Genomic DNA, 19,842 nt, shown 5'->3' with positions numbered 1-19,842 from the left:
AGTCCTGCATCTGATTCATGTCTTATCTTCATTAGTTTATCTTCTTGACTGGTCTTCTATACTACGAGCTCTGTGTGTCGTCTGCGTGGGTCTCATGTTGTGTATGTGATGTGGCAGGGCCTGAGGGGTGACGGCATGGCGGACGGAGATAAAAGCACAGACAGGGTGTGGAAAGAGAAGTACATGGCCCTCGAGGCCCTGCTCTTCAAGTTCCGTGGACAGATGAGCGTGATCCGAGAGCTCACGGCAGAAAAGGTCAGTCAAACCCTCGGTCTCGGTCCATGAGTCCATACACTCGGTCTGCTGATTACAGTGGTAAAAATTCATTAAATCAGACTGTATGCTGAACAAGTAAAACCTACCCTACCCCAGCCATCTTGTATTAAAGTAATAACAGGACAGGCATAAGATTTGTCTGTAACTGTCACCGCTCAGCTAATTCCTGTCTGTATTTTTTATTTCCGGGATACTCAGTCGAAGGGAATTCTAAGAAAGAAGGCACCTATTAAAGTATTTGCTCATTTCCATGTTTGGTTTCATTTCCACAAAAGAGTGTGTGTGTATATGTGTGCCATGGTCTATTTTGTTGGCCTATCTCGAGGGAGAGCAGATTAGATGTTAATATAAACAGAAGCATGACCACAGGGCTCCAGACTGCTGCATTCTGGGTAAGCAGAATCTTTGAATTACAGACTTGGGATGTATTCGGTGCTTTAAATGTCTTGCCCTTGGGGAGAGGTCAAGTTTAGGAAATGTATAGTCAGCTCAAGTGTTGTGATGATGCTCCTTCTTGAGCATTTTTGATGTTTGAGGTCTTTTTCTGACTGAATCGAATACAGTTTAACTGCTTCATCTTTCAATAATGGCCTCTTTGTGAAATCTGAATCGCATAACCAAATAAGCTGAACCAAGTAAATGTTATGGACATCTATTATCTCTTATCAGTGGTTCTAAGTCAAGGGACTGAAAAGTACTTAAATTAATACATCAATATTAATATATTAAAATAATAAAAGAAAAATAAAGAAAACAAAACTGTTGTAAACTGATGTAAACTGTAAAAGAGATGTTTCTCACCCTCAGTAACTTATGTAATATTGTTCTTATTGAAGGACATTTGAGTCAAAAAAGTTTAGATCTACTACTTTTAAGTTACTTTAAAGCATTGTGTGTAGTATGAACTTAATCCGGATGTACTACATTCACCATTCAACACAACTCCTCTCCCATGGCCTCCTGGGTAGTGTTGTTTTTGGCAGTTTTAATTTTGGTTTTAGTCTAGTCTTTGTGTGCAGCTGTCATTTTAGTTTTTATTAGTTTTAGTCACATTCATACTTTTTTTTTTTTTTAGTCTAGTCAAGTTTCAGTCAACTAAAAGTCTGAGCATTTTAGTCTTATTGTAGTCAGAATTATCCATTATTTTAGTCGATGAAAACTGATGACATTTAGTCTAGTTTTATCTAGTCTAGTTTGCCCAAATATACTCACTACACACCGACTAAAATTCAAAAAGTGAAAAAGCATAATAGGACCCTATTAAGAATATCTGCTTGTTACGTCTGACATCTTCCTTCACCACTTCTGGGACCTAATGCTCTGCCAGACGCCCCCCAAAAAACAACAAACTGATTCAGCTAAAATATTAGTGTCTAATACACTGTTAGCACGGAGACTGTAGTTAGCACAGCAAATTATGCTTAGCTTAAATACGTAATATTAATGAAATAGTGTTAATAAATGGCTGCTGAGATAGTATTCTCAAGTGAAATGAGTAGAGGCTTGGACCCGGAAACAGCAGTCCTAACATCATGACTTAACAAGAGGATTCTCCCAAGCCATCAAACTTATTTTAATCATAGCAAGAACGCCATTCCAGAGCGGGAAGCGACGGCAGACAATGTCCAATTGTCCATCCATTTTTTCAAGGCACTCATTATTTCAAGCTTTGAAATTGGTTTAATTCAAGTCTTTTAAAGAGACACATTCATTTTATATGATGAATAGGTTTTACATAGGCTTTTATTCATAAATAAATAAATATATATATATATAAAATGCCCCCAATTACCATTACAAAAATCTCAATCTTAAACATTTGCTCATTCTGTGTATCTGTGTCATTACACAGATGTCCCTATATTGTGTCATTAAAATAGGGTAACTTACAGCACAAGGAAGCTTGATTTCAAATTTGATTGAATTAAAAAAATTCAATAAAGACAAGTACACAGTCAGTTATAAAATTATAAAACAAATGACCTCAATTCAGTTTGAGGTATTCAAAATATGACCACACTAAATTTTTACAAGCAAAGATTTAAGAGCCATATACAGTATGTTAGGCCTATTTGTGTAGATAAATGGAAAATCAGATGGCTTTGATCTGCAATGACTGCAAAATGTAGTGATGCAGTAGACAGGATATTTATATATTTATATTTATATGTAATCAGACAAATATCCCATTCCAAAACATTTCTAGCATAAATGTACAGTGTAAATAAATTAAAGTTCCACCTTTGTTTAAAGACTTTCTGGTGCATTTCACTTACAACCAAAAAAACTTTTAGAAGGATTTTCATCGGTCAGGTGTGGATCTATTCTGAATGATCGGATATCTTTATTGGCTACTGAAGTGCTGTCAAAAATTTTAATATCAATTCAAATTGTGGGCGTACTCAGTAACGAACTATGATTTAAAAGTAATGAAGTAGATTATTTTGCTTAATTTCTACTTAAGTACAAGTAAAAGTTCAGCTTTAAAAATATACTCAAAAAGTACAAGTACCCGAAAAAACTACTTAATTACAGTAACGTGAGTAGTTGTAATTCGTTACCTCCCACCACTGCTTCTAAATAATGCACTAGTGGGGCTTGAGGAAGTGACGTCACCTGCGTCTGCGCAGTGCGACCTGATGCAGCCCTTGAAGTGAGACACAGGAAACAGAAATACTGCAAAATAATAATAATAACACGACTAAACTATACGAAATAACGTTATAACTTTTTGTTTTGTCTCATTTTGGTTAATGAAAATGAAGAGACATTTTAACAGTTTTAATTTTGTATTTAATTACTCGTTTTTATTCGTCAACAATATTGCATTATACATTTAATGATAGTCATCGTCACATGACCAGCACTAACGTTGCATCTCGTCTCATTTTCGTCACGTGATAAAGGTTCGTTGACGACAGCAACACTACTCCTGGGATAGCAAAGTGTGCAATTTGTCAGATGTAGCACATCATCCAGATACATTTCTACTTCTGTTTTATGACAAACCACTCCTTTCACATTCTGTTTTGCACCTGCTATATAGTAGGGAAATATGCTATTTCAAATACAGCCTCAGTCTGAGTACGAGGGGCCTCTGACCCCAGTGATGCTGAGGCCATCCTTAAAAATATTTTGGTTTGCAGTAACAGTAAAATGTTTTTTAAAAAGGGTCGGTAGGTAGGTCTATATATTTTTTCAAGTTTCATTGTAAAATAAAAGTACAATTTTGGTGATGGTGATTACGTAGGTATGCATTTAAATAAATTAGCATATCGTGACGTCACTGACTGGGTCTTCAACCCGTGCCTTGGGCGCATCATTGCAAACCTCAGTTTGATGCAGGCTATATAGACCACAAACAAATTGAAATCTTTGTCAAAAACATGTTTATTGCATGAATTTCAGGTGAGAAGAAAAAAAATGAGGTACTGTTTTACTTGCACCCACCGCTAGGTGTCAATGCAACCTACAAATGAGAGACCGTTTACTTGGCTTTCTCGGGTTGTCGCCGGTATTCGGTAATGTGATATATTGCGGTGATTAATATGCACGATATTGTTATCGTGGGCACTTCTAAATACTGTGAATAAATATACATGACAAATTATTCAGAATTTGGAATGCATTTTAAGAATATTATTCCCATCAGCTGCTTAAAATGCACAACACTGCTGAATGCTGCTTGAAAGAGCATGTGAGCTCTTATGTGAACAAGCATGCATGAGAAGCACATGGAGGAACACGTGAGAGACACGCTGAATGAAAGCACATTCACTCTCTGACAGCAGATGGTGCTAAAATGCAGCCCTTACCCTGTAAAAAGCAGCTGTTACTTTCTAAACCATATTTAAATAATTTTAAATAACCATTTAGATTTGTGTTTTCCCAATCGTGTTTATTACAGAGCCAACTACTGAAATATTTAGACTTAATAGGCTATTTCTCTTCAAACATTCATTTTTGTTTCTTTTTTTTTTTATCTGGACTACAAATGCCCTAGATATTGTTTGAAAGTGTTTTGATCTCTTATTGTTCATTCACACTTTACATTATGGCTTCATTAGTTAACATAAACTGCCAATGAAAAAATCATTCTGAACATTCATTAATCTTAGGTATTCCAATATTTAATAACACATTGTTAAAATTGAAAGTTGCAGCTGTGTTATTTAATGAGCTATCATGAACTAAGACTTGCATTTTTTAACAAAGATTAATAACTTCTGTAGCAAATGTAGCTATTGCTCATTGTTTAGCTGTGCATTTATTGAATGAGCACTATGTCCGAACTGATTACACTGATATTTTATGTATTGCACTGTATTTTATGTAAAATCATTTACTATTTTTAAACTGTCTTAAATTCATTTTAAATCAATTTTTAAAATCATTTTCATTTTCAAGTTCTTAAATTGCTTGTTTTATTTTTGTGATCTTTTTTCTTTATGACTTTTTATGATGTTTTACTTTCTTTTATTTAAAGCACTTTGAATTACCATTGTGTACGAAATGTGCTATATATTTTTTATCTGTATTGCTTTATTGTTTAAAGTGTTTAGTTATTTTTGTTATAAGAAAAAAAGTTATTTAACCTGTTATATTGTATTATGACCAAAATTTCAAAAGAATAAAAAAGTAAAAGAATTATCAATTAACCGCAACAGAAAAATTTGATACTGGCATATCCCTATTTGAGAGACAAGTGTTCATTGAATCGATTTTAAAATCGATTTGCATGTCTAAATGCATTTTATACAGCAAATAACACCAAATATAGGTAAATCCACTGACAACAGGCAAAAAATAAAGAATAAAACTGGACGCGCTCCGAGAGAAGGACGTTAAAATCAATTTCCTATTTTCGTTTTCGAAACTTGTGTTGGTTGGTCCAGTCGATTCGTGCAATACATTTACAAACATAAAGTGACAGTCGACACGGTCACGGTTTTAGACTAGATGGGAGAAGGGATGGGAAAAGATCTGGGCACAGTTTTTCCAGAACTTCTTGCCAAGTTAAAGCGGTGTCGAGCTGTTTTAATGAATGTATTTTTTAGATGTATTATGGTGCCAGAACCCGTATGACTTTGAACAGTGACCGCGAACATTTTGTTTACTGCAGCCGCAGCCATGATTACCAAGCGCGAACCGTTGACTCTGACACTGAATGAGCGTATGAGATTAAGCGTACGCACAGGCCATAATGTGACATCCGTGTAAACAGGGCAGGACTTAGGGTGGTGGGGGCCCCTGGGCTTGAGTCAGTTTCGGGCCCTACCTTCTATACATTACTTTAAATAGAACAAAATGATACATACACAAGCCATGTATTAGAGCTACACAATTCTGGATAAACTGAGAATAAAAATAGAATAATACCTTCACGGAGGCAGCAGGCTCCGGCCCCCTGGCGAACGGCGCCGACTCCTCCGCTCCCTCACGGACGGCTGCCACCCCTCCACATCGCAGGCGGCCGGTAGCGAGCTCGCCACTCACTCCAGCCCACCGCCTCGAGCATCCATGCTCCTCGCCTGCTCGAGGGCACCGCGGATTCACCACAGCGCCGAGGGATCTTCAGCAGCGCGTCCCTCCTTCTCCCGGGTTTTGGCACCACTGTAATAATAAAAACCTTCCTAATCATCGGGAAGGAGGAGGCGGGAACCGCCGGACAATCAAAATGAAACTTTAATAATCAAAATAAAGACAAAACAGCGCATCAGCCCCTCGCGGATGACTGATGCGCACAAATAAAAAACCAAAACATAAACTAAAGCCCAGGCCTGGTCCTCTCTCGTTCTTCACTGTCGTCACTCCAGTTTTATATCCTTCCATCTCCCCTGTGGGACGCGAGACCGGTGGTGGGTCGCAGGTGTCGCTCATTTCCCAATCACTCCACTGGCCTCGCTCGTTCCCACATCCCTCGGCCCCGCCCCACTCGTCACAATGTTGTTCAGGAAACCAAATGTGCTGTTGAGGTCATTATAGGACTGAAAACGGCGATCAAGTTCAGCCAGCAGCCTATCCATCACAACTAGAAACACACCAGATGAGAACCGTTCTCTTCCTGATAAGTGAACCTCAGGTGTTGCAGACTCACCCACATGAGTCTTGCGTTTTCTTTGTCTTTGTGTGTCTTGTTTGTATGTTTCTGAAACGGTGGGAGACATCGCTTTTGCTTGGTCTTCAAACAAATCAAATTCATCTCTCAAACCAACAATATATTCCCGCAGTGACCTCACCAAATCAATAGCATTGCACAGGTCCAGATCTACAGCTTGAAGTGCAACACTTGTCCCATGAAAGCGTTGGAGAACATAATTCCACATAGTGCAAAGAAAAGCAGTCTCAAGCCTGTTCATTTTTTTTATGCGGTGACCAAGCATCATTTTGTGTTGTCGGGTTCTGTTTGCTGTCTTCTGCAATGTTCATCAGTGACTCTTGAATATTGGCATAATTTCTGCACAGTGCCTTGGTTGCCTGTGCATGCGCAGCCCACCTGGTGTCAGAGAGAGATTTTAGTGTCTCAATGCGGTGGTTTTCATTAGGCTGCAAACCTGCAGTTACCACCTTCCATCTAGCTGTGGATTTCGAGCAGAAGTTGAACAAAGTCTGAATGAAGTTAAAAAAATTGGCGATCTCTGTGCAGCAGTTTACGCTATTAACTCCAGCCAGATTAAGCGTGTGCGCGGCGCACGGCACCCACTCTACTAGTGGATTAATGTCTTTGATGTGAGCTTGCAGCCCGTTGTACACTCCTGCCATGTTTGCGGCATTATCATAGCACTGTCCACGGCAGTTACTAATATCTATGTCCATCTCATGTAAAACTGTGAGCACTGCATCACAGAGTGCCTTCCCTGTGTGGCTATATATAGGGAGAAATTTTAAGAATCGCTCTTCTACGAGGCCCTCGGGTGAAACATACCTTATAATAAATGTAAGCTGATCAATGTGCGTCATGTCGGGAGTTGAATCAATGCAAATGGATAAGTACTTTGTCACTTTCACTTCAGCAATGATTTCAGAAAGCACTCTATTGCTCATTAGCTCGATAAATTTGTCACATGTTTTTGATGAGAGATATGAGAGGGTTCCTACCCCAGCATTGCCATATATCTGTATGAGTGATTTCAAGAATGGGTCGAATTCACTGATCAGTTCCAGGATTCCCATGTAATTGCCATTGTCAGCTCGACCAAATATTTCACTGGAGCCTCGGAAAGCCAATCCCCGCTCTGACAGAAATTTTACAACTGCAACCACTCCAAAACTTCACTCCAATAATTGCATTGCGACTCGAACTGCTTTTTAAGTTGAGAATCTATAACTCCGTCAGCTGCTGCTCTGTTGATGTAGTTAAACATAGCCTTTCTATGACTGTCACTATTCTCGTGCTCGGCAATGCGTCTGGTAGCATGTTTCCAGTCATTACAGCGAGACTCAAAAAGGGATTGACCGTCACCCTCGCCAAAAAGGCGGCAAGCAAAACAAAACACACAACCGGTAGATGGTGAGTAGAGCAACCATTCTCTGGGCAAGTACTCACTATTCAAATGCTTGCGTTTGAAATGAGTTTTAGAAAACAGTCTCTTCTGATGTTTGTAGTGGCGTTCAGAAGCCTTGACATTAGCATCCTTATTTAGAACGGACTCCGGACCTTTTCGCGCCCAATAAACACGCACGCTTTCATCAATTTTACCCCAGCGAGCAGGATCAGTGGATAAAGAATCTGTAGTTGGACATTGTTCGGTCGCTGTTTCTGACTGAAGAGATGATGATTCATTGATGAGCTTCCCTGCTCGTGAATTCAAATCGTCTCCAACCATTTCTTCCAGCGGGTTTGGGTTGTTGTCCTCTGGATTCTCCGCTTGCACATCAAGCTGTGGTGTCATGGGTGTAAAAAATCCAGTAATCCTTTTCATTTTACTGACAACTTCCTTTTTGCGTTGCTGTCTTTCATTCTTTAATTTTCTTTTAAGCGCGCCACTCTGATACCGTTTGTCTGCCATTACATCACTGTCTAATGCAGACAGGTTTTTTCAACGGCAGTAAACGAGGCACTGCGTAACTGCCAATAACCAATCAGCAAACCTCAAGATGACTGACAATTAATTTAGCTAATTAAATTACATTTTTCATTGCAGGGCAGGACCAGGTAACAATGCTAGACCAATCAACAAACTTTAAATGAAAAATTAAATGACTGACATATTATTGAAAAAATCTAACGTAAACGGGCAGGGCCACCTATTGGGCGGGGCCCGTGGGCTTGAGCCCAGTCAAGCCCAATGGTAAGTCCGGTAAATATAGATGATGTCACTGGTTTTTTTTAAAGAATGAACGTAGCCTTCGTTTGTATGTAGGCCTAGGCAATTTATATATTTACAATACTTACTAAAATATAATTAATATTATTTTATTGATTTTGTATTAGCTGTTTGAAGAGTAAAAGAAATGGTCGGTCTTAACGCAAATGTACAACCGGCAAGTCGGTCGGACTAAAAGCAAAAAAAAATAAAAATTTGTGTCTGTCCTAAATTGACAGGGTCGGTTGGGTTACTGCAAACAAGAATATTTTTAAGGATGGCCTGATTCAAGAGTATGATGATCATATGAGAATCTCATTGTAATTGTTTCTCATTCCTTCATCAGTAGACGTGTTTGCATAGCATTTGGATACATTCCCTTATTGCAGTAATTAAAAGCTGCCATTAAATGTTAACATAGGGCCTCTTTCCTGACTTGTCCTCGCCGTAGGTCCTGGATCAGCTGAGCTGTTAAAATACAGATAGCTGGGATGGATGGTTTAGCTAAGGATATGTCAGAGATTAATCCTGTAGGAAACAAAACAGAGGAAAAGGAAGAATAGGAAGAACTGAGAGACAGGATAAAGAAAGTAGGGCAGTGTGCAGTGTGTAGAGTGTGATGCTGATACCTACTACTAAGTTCTGTCTTTAAATTAAAAATTAACAATAACTATAACAAGAATATATTAATAAATATAAATATATTAGCGGCCACACAAAATGGCGGTAAGGTTATTCATTATTTACTCAATAAACTGATTCCTCTGTTTTCATAGAATTAAAGTATTTATTAAAACTTTATAGTTATAGCTCTTTGAGTAAACAGCCTTTAACCTCATTTAAAACACAGTGCTTTTGTAACAAATGTGCAGGCTAGATTTTCATCTAAATAACAGTTTTATGCAGTTTAAACGTACAGTATGGGATTTTGGCCACCAGGGGTCACTCAATCAAAATAATAACATAAGACGTACTTTGATGACGTTGGGAAAGAGCGTGGGCTCATGGGAGTTGTTGTCATTGGAACATGCGCTCTGTCGCTCCCCACATTCTGCACTCATTCTAACTTAGTATTTTGACAATCACGTCTTTAAGAACGGAGAGATATATGAATTATCAGACCCCTATCAAATCAATATTCCATCTAGCTAGTAGTAATATATGTTAAAAAACATGGTCGCCTTTCGTTTATAATTACGTTTATACTATGATATCTAACAAGATAGTGAACTGCATTTGAAGCTACTTTATCCATTTGATATAGAACAAATGTGGATTTACATTATACTATACATGAGAGCTAGTCCGTCTGCGCTTTACACAAGACATCATCGTTTCACAAAATATACGGATAGATACAGTTAGCTGAATGGATGCATACCTGTTTATTAGAAATCAAGCGAGTTCGGCATCTCTCTGTAGTTTTAGCTTGTCACGAAGCTCTCTCCATCTTGCAGCTCCAATATTTACCCGTGTCTTGTTTCTTCTCTTGTCCCAAAACCTTCTCGGGTCATTTATTTCACCCGTACGTTTGCGCTTCACAGAACGTGCAGGCAAAGCATAATCATGATCCATAACTAAGTTATTGATTGAGGTATAAATACTAATATAAACAATATAAATATAAAATATAATAGTCTCGATCAAGGCTAGCTACTACTTTTTCTTTTTCGTCTCTTCTTTGCTTCTGTTCACCTTTGTATTTGGCGTTCCACCGGTTTCCACAGGAAGTTAGATTAACTAGAGGAGTCAAAGGTTATATGACGCCATAGACGGGCAACAAAACGGAAATAAAGAAACGTGTCTTGTAATTAAACTATAATTTTCTCCGAATTTGAAAGTTTGTGGAAACTGTTGGGATAATGTAAGTACACAACTAAAAAAAATACATAACATAGTGATTTCTGCTATTTTTAAAGCAGAAAAATTACATATTGTGCCTTTAATATAAGACTTCAATAAACAAAATGTCCGTATTAAAACTGTACTACAACAATGCACAACAACTTACATTTTAGACATCTTAATATTACCAGTTACTTTGTCTGTTTTTGCTCCACCAACTAAAAGAGTTCTAACAAATAACATTTGTGCATCTCTGAGCAACAAACAATAGTGGTGTTTATTTACTCCGTGAATTTGTGGTTTTGAACAAATCGGTTAAGTGGATGATTAAAAGACTCATTAAATGATTAAATGACTCATTACTGTTACAAGCACGCCAGGTTCCACCTCCACGCAATCACTACGCACGCCCTCACCGGAATACTAAGCACATCCACCTGATCCTCATCACCACCCAATCACCTCAGCACCATAAAAACCACACACACGCACTCAATCAATGTCCGGTCTCATTCGCGACAAGGTCTTACCTGTATGCTAACTCTAAGGACTAACTCTTCTTCTACTTACCTCTCTCCAGCGATTCTCCGAAGGTCCAGATCCCCAGTTTGCGTGCGTGTGTGTGGTTCACCTTCCTATTCTGACGTCTTCACCCAGCCCGCACGGATCCATCCCTCACTCCACCCTACACTACCTGCTCCTCTGCTTGTGTCTGTTCAATAAACCATTCTGTCTGTTACTCCTCAGCCTCCCGAGTGATCCGTAACAGAAGACCGGACCAACACCGCCAGGCACAAGCATGAGCCTCACGTACCCCTTTCAAGATCTGGTTAATGCACTCCGAAGGACACTCATGGCTACAACTGCATCCCCAACACCAGCGAGCACTTCCGTCAATGATGCCAGCACTTACTCACCTTCTGTTCACGTCAGTCCCATGGCCCGGCCAGCGCCCTACTCTGGTGCAGCGGAGGAATGCAGCGGTTTCCTCCTACAGTGCTCGCTGGTCCTGGAGATGCAATCGCACTTGTACCCCACTGGGAGATCTAAGGTAGCCTTTGTAATTTCTCAACTGCAAGGTAAAGCACTACTGTGGGCAGATTCAATATGGACTCAAAATAACCCAGTTATCCAGTCTTATTCCAGCTTCATCGACCATTTCCGTGAAGTTTTCGGCAGACCAGCTTGGGACTCTTCCATTGGTGAGAAGCTGTATAATCTCAAACAGGGGAAAATGTCTGTCAATGAATATGCCCTTCAGTTTAGGATTCTAGCGGCCTCCAGTGGATGGAACGAACAGGCTTTACTGACTACCTACCGTCAGGGATTGGAACTTCAAGTGCGGTTGCATCTCGCTGCATACGAGGACACCATCGGGCTAGAACGATTCATTCGGCTGTCCATCCGCTTCGCCACTCGTATGCAGTCATGCCTCGAAGAGCACCAGGGCCAGGCGTATTCCTCTACGCCACTCTGCCGACCAGAGGCCATCAGCTCCCCAGAACCAGCCAGTGAACCCATGCTACTAGAATCCTATCGTCTCTCTATGGCTGAACGACAAAGACGGCTGGCCCAGAATCTGTGCCTCTTCTGTGCAGCCCCGGGGCATGCCATCGCTGTATGCCCCGTCCGTCCTCCTCGTCCCAATCAACGCCTGAGGGCCTACCAACTGTATCTCAAGGCCGAAAAGTGCTCTTTCCCTCAGCCCTCAGTGCAGTTCCTTGGATACAACATCAGCAGCAGTGGCATCCGGATGGACGAGGGGAAGGTTAACGCCGTCAGAGATTGGCCCACTCCAACCACCATAAAGAGTTACAGCGGTTCCTTGGCTTTGCCAACTTCTATAGACGGTTTATACAAAACTTCAGTACCATCACCAGCCCTCTCACCAGTCTCCTCCGTAACAAACCCAAATCTCTCTCCTGGACTCCTGCCACCACAGAGGCCTTCCACATCCTTAAGGAGGCCTTTACGACCACCCCAGTCCTGGTCCATCCCGATCCGACCGACCCTTCATCGTGGAAGTCGACGCCTCGACCACCGGAGTGGGAGCGGTCCTTTCTCAGCAGCAGGGGAATCCCAGTCGCCTCCACCCGTGCGCCTTCTTCTCCCGGAAACTCAACCCGGCGGAGGTCAACTATGATATCGGCAACCGGGAACTGTTGGCCATCAAACTGTCCTTGGAAGAATGGAGGCATTGGTTGGAGGGAGCCAAACACCCCTTTCTGGTCCTAACAGATCATAAGAATTTAGAGTATCTTCGAGTGGCCAGAAGATTAAATCCGAGACAAGCCCGCTGGGCGTTATTCTTCACCCGCTTCCATTTCACCATCTCATACCGCCCAGGGGTGAAAAATGTGAAGGCTGACGCCCTCTCCAGGTGTTGCGCCCCCGAAGAGAATCCCGAAACTCCGGAAACCATTCTTCCAGAAAGAGTCATCGTCTCTCCTATTACCTGGTCCACTGAGACCCTTCCTCCTACCGAGCCTAGCACCAACACTTCTGGTGGCCCAACATGGCCTCGGATGTCAGGAGGTACGTGAATGGATGTACAAGCTGCGCCATATCCAAAAGCCCTCTCCATCTTCCATCAGGCAAGCTCCATCCTCTGCCCGTTCCCAATCACCCGTGGTCACACCTAGGGGTGGACTTCATAACCGATCTTCCTCCTTCAGATAACAATACCTGCATTCTTGTCATAGTGGATAGATTATCTAAATCCTGTCGTCTTCTTCCTTTGAAGGGTCTGCCCACGGCCTTCGAAACGGCTGAACTGTTATTTAATCATGTCTTCAGGTACTTCGGCATCCCAGAGGATATCGTCTCGGACCGAGGCCCCCAGTTCATCTCCCGGGTATGGAAGGCTTTCCACTCACTCCTAGGTGTGGCCATCAGCCTGTCCTCCGGGTACCATCCCCAGTCAAATGGGCAGATGGAGAGGAAGGTTCAGGAGATTGGATGCTTCCTCCGTACCTTCTGTCATGGCCACCAGAACTCCTGGAACCAGTGCGTACTCGGCTACCAACCACCTCTATTGCCCTGGTCAGGTGAACCCTCGGATGTCCCCGCCATCGACTACTGGTTCCAGGAGAGCGAGAGGGTCTGGGACGCGGCACACTACCAACTCCAGCTGGCTTTTCGCAGACATAGAATGACAGCCGACCTTCGCCAATCAGAGGCCCCAACGTACCAACCCGGTCAGAAGGTCTGGCTGTCCACCCGGGACATCCGCCTGCGTTTGCCCTGCCGCAAGCTAAGTCCCAGATTCATTGGCCCATTCACCAGCATCCAGCAGATCAATCCGGTCACGTACAAACTCCAGTTACCCCCTGAATACCGGATTTGCCCCACATTCCATGTGTCTCTCTTTAAACCTCACCATCCTTCTGTCTCTCCCTCCACAGAACCTGGCGAAACGGAAGCCCCCCCTCAACTCCTCCTAGACGACGGCGCAGCCTATGCAGTGAGTGACATGGTGGTGGACAACTGGTGGACAACTGGAATATCTAGTGGACACGGAAGGATACGGTCCAGAGGAACGTTCCTGGGTGCCACCCAACGACATCCTGGATCCTAACTCCAATCATCCTGACCGACCAGCTCCCAGGGGAAGAGGACGTCCACCACGTCGTCAGGGTCGCGTGTGGAGGGGGGTACTGTTACAAACACGCCAGGTTCCACCTCCACGCAATCACTACGCACGCCCTCACCGGAATACTAAGCACATCCACCTGATCCTCATCACCACCCAATCACCTCAGCACCATAAAAACCACACACACACTCAATCGATGTCCAGTCTCGTTCGCGACAAGGTCTTACCTGTATGCTAACTCTAAGGACTAACTCTTCTTTTACTTACCTCTCTCCAGTGATTCTCTGAAGATCCAGATCCCCAGTGTGTGTGTGGTTCACCTTCCTCCTCTGACGTCTTCACCCAGCCTGTATGGATCCATCCCTCACTCCACCCTACACTACCTGCTCCTCTGCTTGTGTCTGTTCAATAAACCATTCTGTCTGTTACTCCTCAGCCTCCCGAGTGATCCGTAACAATTACTGACTTGTTAAGACAGTAGGTGTGCTCCATTTGACGGTGAGTGCCCTGCGAAGTGCACATCTTGGCTCAGATTTCAATCTAAAGAGAGCATACGTGTTCGTTTAAAGGAGTACGCCAACATCCAGGATAAAGAGCACAAATTGGCCTGCTACGCGGACGATATTTTAATCTTTCTGGGTCAACCAACAAAATCCCTACCCAAATTAATGCAATCATTTCAATATTTTGGCAGACTATCAGGATACAAAATTAACATAAATAAAACACAACTGCTTAAATACAACTACAAACCACCAGAGGAAATTAGGAATAAATATGATTTAGTATGGGAAACGGAACATCTTAGATATCTGGGGGTTGAAATACCGAAGGATCTCACAGAACTATTTCAATATAATTATTCACCGATTCAAAAGAAAATTAAAGAGGATATAGAAAGATGGAAGTTAATTCCAAACTTAAGTTTCAGTTCAAGAATAGACTCGATTAAAATGAACATCCTACCATAATTACTTTATTTATTTCGAACCCTACCGATAGAAATAGACCAAAAAATATTTAATGAATGGGACAAAATGTTGTCCAGATACATCTGGCAAGGTAAGAGACCTCGAATCCGATTTAAAACCCTCCAATTAACCAAAGCAAAAGGGGGATGGGGCCTTCCTTCCCTCAGAGATTATTACTGGGCGGCACAATTGAGACCAATGATAAACTGGTGTAATCCATCTTATGATGCTCAGTGGAAAAAAATTTAAGAAGGTCTGATTTCCATCCCCATACAAGCACTTATAGCCGATAGCAGCCTGCAAGAATTCATAAAAAATACAGAAAACCCATGGTTAAAGTTGACACTTAAAATCTGGAAAACAGTAATAACAGAATACAAATTAGAGGAGGATACTGTGGTCCTTAAATGGTGTGCATATGATACGCAGTTTATTCCAAATAAATTAGATACGAGATTTAAGGAATGGACAAATAAAGGAGTAACAGCTATATGTAAGATAATAAAGGATAACACACTCCTTAGTTTTGAACAAATTAAAGAGAAATATACTCTAGAGGCACAGGACTTCTATTGATACCTGCAGCTGAGACACTTTATCAGTGACAAGTTAAAGTATGTATCTGAATCAAGTAATCAGCTGTTAGATATGTTTAAAAGGGCTTATAATGCAAACAAAGATAGGGGTATTATTTCAGGTCTATATAAAGGGCTTATAAACAAGAAAGCACATTCAACCCTATACATCAAAACAAAGTGGGAAAGGGAAGGAGGAATAGATCTATCAGAGGAGGAATGGGAAATAATCTGGAAATATCAATGGAAATGTAGCAGCTCACAGAGTTGGAAGGAGTTTGGCTGGAAGAGCCTGATAAGGTATTTTATTACACCTTATCAAAAATCACACTATAAAGGTAACTCCCCAGCCTGTTGGCGAAATTGTGGAAATATGAATGCAAATCATTATCATGTTTTTTGGGACTGTCAGGTTATTAAAACGTATTGGAAGGAAATACATAAAGCAATTCAAGAAATTTTTGGGAGCCACCTGCCCTTGCAAAGCTAAGTCTTTTTTTTTGGACTCATGCCAGATGGATAGACAAAGAGAGACAAACGTTTGTTTAGTATTTTATTAGTTGCATGCAAAAAGGCACTCACAAAAAAATGGCTTTCACAGGAGAGTCCAACATTGAGCATGTGGATGGACATCACGATGGATATATACAGGATGGAGAAATTAACTGCAGACTTGAACTACAAGAAGGACGTATTTGTTTTACATTGGAAGAAACGGATAGATTATATATCATCACACAGGCCGGACTTTGATTTGCTTAACCTGGTATGATTATATCCTGTATATGTAGGAGCAACCATACTTCCCTCCCTAAGTGTTCATGTTTTTGTTTTTATTTATTTTGGTTTATTTTTTATTTTTTTATTTTATGTTCTTTATTTCTGGAAAACGGACATTCATGTTGACACTTTCTGATTAATATTTAAGATGGATGTACATGCAACAATTGTTACAGAATGTCAATAAAAACTAAATAAAAAATAAAAAATAAAAAAAATAAAGGAGTACGCCAATATCGATATGGAAGTGGAGTGGGAAATTCACTTGTTTTGTTGAGTCTTTTTGAACTAATCGGTACAATGAATGATTCAATGACTCACTTTTAAAGACAGAAAGTCAGTTGTTTTGTTACACAATGAATCAGTTCAAATGATTTAAATGGATCAAATGTCATCTTCGAATGTCATGAAGATGACTTGTTGCCACCTACTGGTGTAGTGATGTAACCTGCAGAAAGAGAAATTCCTCACAGACTGACTGTCTATCTGAAATATGAATGAATATATATTGAAGGAATATATCTTGGAACTGTTGTAAAAAAAAAAATTATATAAATAATTAGCCTGTTTATCTGTCAAAAGATATTTTGCAGACCATCATCCCCTAAGAAATGATTTGGGACAGTGGGCCCTATTTATTCTTTTATAGTGGGTTGTCTCAAACTATGATTTTGAAAATATTTTTTTAGTTTAATGCATCAGATGAGAAGGTGAAATAAGAGTGAAAGGGAAAAAGAAGTAAAATGGGAGGAGAGAGACAGAAGAACTGTGTGGCAAAACAAACTATCCTTTAATCACTGAAACTCCCAAGGGAGGAAATGCCTGACTTCGTGCTATACAGGAAGTTAGCATGCTAAATACATACACAAACAAACGCATATATGCTGATCCAAGTGTGGTTTGTTGGGAGAAATGTAGGTAATTTTCTCTCCTGGTTTACTTCCTGTTTTGTGAATTTTGAATGAATCAACCAGACATGGTCAGCAATTGCTCATCACACAAAGAAATAAATTTATAAATTTAAAATAATATTTTGCTGTGAGCTATTCTCAAAAAATGTCACAAAGAGGCACATGAGGAAAACTTCAGTGGCTACACCTGCTTATGAACAAATGCAAACCTTTCTTTTAAACCAATATGGTAAAAAATGGGCAGTCAAAAACAATTTAAGTTGTGTTCTCACATGAGAGCACATTGTGTGAAGCAGGAATATGTTGTAGGTTAGCACTCCATTCTGGACCCTTAGATTGATCCACATTTGTCTGGGTGGCAGTGGCCAGAGATTTTATAATATTTAGTAATATAATAAATATTCATATAAATATGTATTTAATTGGTGACTGCAGCAATGGATTCTACTAGGATGGGAATGTGAGCTTCGTGCACATTTCAAATATACAATGTGCTGCTGTAGGACAGTGAAGTGTGGAGCAGAGGTCGGTGACGCTGGGGAATTTGGAGCTGTGGTGCAGTGAAGGTTGTCACACAGACAGGCTTTGTGAGCTGGCCTGTGGAGGAAGGCTGGATGAGGGGTGCAGGGCGGGCCGGCCACAGAAGGCTGAGGATGGAATGCATGGAATGGAAGACTGACTGTAGCCAGGACCATATGGAGTAGAGAAGTGAGGGACTGTAGAAGATTCAAAGAGCTCTTGATGGAAATGTAGAGCTTACAGGTGCAAATTGATGAAAGCATCCATGAAGGTTTGGTTTGATTTGGTATAACATTTCCCATTAGCAGTCATCCTTCATGTCACGTCTCAAAGTTGAGCTTGATTCAGCTTTGTCACATCTTCATGGGAAATTGCCATTTATCTTGAAAATGAATGATGTTGGTTGCTTTGTTGCTTCGAATAACTCCAGTGTCCTCCTAGAGCACCATCTCCTGGTCAAGCAGAACTAGTAATGCACTTTTCTATGGAGCCCTAAACATGACATGTGGAAGTAAAACTAGATAATGTGATCACAAATGAAGAATTTGTTCTCAAGACTTAAAAATGTTTTAATATTTAACTCTTTTAAAAAGAGGGAAGTTCAGGGAATGGATTAGTATAATGTGGCTATGATTTATCTAAAACAAGGGAACTTATTAATAAGTTGTGAGAACAAATTCTTAATTTGTCATACACTGATGGATCTGTGCAGCAGTGCTTCAAGCCGAACACACCCAATAGCTTTGCATGCTTGTGACTCTTTAATTCTGCACATGGCACGCCTCAAGGAGCTCGACTGTTTTCAGAGAGAATCGTAAAGCTGTATCTCTCTTTTGTAAATCTGCTAAAACTAGATACTCTTCTTCAATAAGGATGCAATACTATAGGTTCTTAAGATTAACATGAAACTGTGTTTGTTTTGTCCATTTTAATGTTTTTGAAAGAAGTCTCTTTATGTTCACCAAAGCTAAATTTATTTGATCAAAAAGACAATTAAAAGAATAAAACTGTGAAATATTAGTACAATTTTTTAAATGCAAGTTATTGTTGTGATGCAAAGCTTAATTTTCAGCATTATTTAGGCTTTGTGTCACATGATCCTTCAGAAATCATTTGAATATGCTTGTTTGTTGCTCAAGAAACATTATTATTATCAGTGCTGAAAAAAGAAACCTTTTTCTAATGAATAGAAAGTTCAAAAGAACAGCATTTTAAATACATAATAATTTACTGTCACTCTTTGTCTTTACTGCCACTCTGTCACAATTTAATGCATCCTTGCTGAATATAAGTATTCATTTCTTTAAAAATTTTAAAAAAAAATCTACTGACCCCAAACCATTTAATGGTAGTGTATTGTAGCACCAGTAAATCAGATACATCAAACGGTCAGTAAGCACAAACAGGTGTTCATTAGCTATTCATGCACCAAGTCTCCAACAAGACAGATTCAATGATGAGCTTTAGAAAACAGCAGATGTTAATACAGGTATGTCCAGTAGTGCTAACCTGTGGCTGAGTCTGACTTGGTTTGTGCAGCTGTTCTCAGAACAGTCTGTAATTACGCTGCTATTTTTTTCTATATCTGCTCCATTGGGCAGTGGTGGACCAGCTTGACCACAGATGAGGTTGGGTGTGTACCTGTGTGTACAGTGTGTGTCTGTATGTGTGTGTGGTTGTTGTGATATAAACATATGTGTAGTTAGTTCCACATTGAGCTTATGTGTATAGTGAATAGTCTGCGGGCAGTGGCTGTGTGTGTGGACGACAGAGAAAATGAGTGTGTGTAGAGTATATATTTATTTTTTATTTTTTTGCATGCACAACTATAATTGTGACAGCACATACAATAAAGTCCAAAAAATGTAACCAATACAACACAGCTTCAGTTTTTTTGTGAAATGTTTTTTTTTTTGCCTAGGCATAGTTTTTGAGTCTCTTTAACTTTTATAGATGCATTTTTCTCATAGTCTTTTCATCAAAAAAATAAATAAATAAAAGGCTTGAAGGAATGTAACGGTAATATAGCATGGCATTCCAGCTATGGTAAAAATGATTCGCAAA

General features: G+C 40.3%; 1 protein-coding gene across 1 annotated transcript in view; it reads left to right on the top strand.

The window, feature by feature from the left end:
- The window catches only part of LOC132110925 (pleckstrin homology domain-containing family H member 2-like), a 46,016-nt gene that overhangs the window by 2,155 nt on the left and 24,019 nt on the right, over window positions 1–19,842 (top strand). The window contains exon 2 of the mRNA XM_059518030.1: window positions 118–255. Coding sequence (XP_059374013.1) covers window positions 136–255 — 120 coding nt within the window. The 5' untranslated portion in view covers window positions 118–135. The remainder of the gene's footprint in view (window positions 1–117; window positions 256–19,842) is intronic.

Source organism: Carassius carassius, chromosome 30 (assembly GCF_963082965.1).
Source record: "Carassius carassius chromosome 30, fCarCar2.1, whole genome shotgun sequence".
Lineage (NCBI taxonomy): Eukaryota > Metazoa > Chordata > Actinopteri > Cypriniformes > Cyprinidae > Carassius > Carassius carassius.
This window is presented reverse-complemented; position numbering and strand designations above follow the sequence as displayed.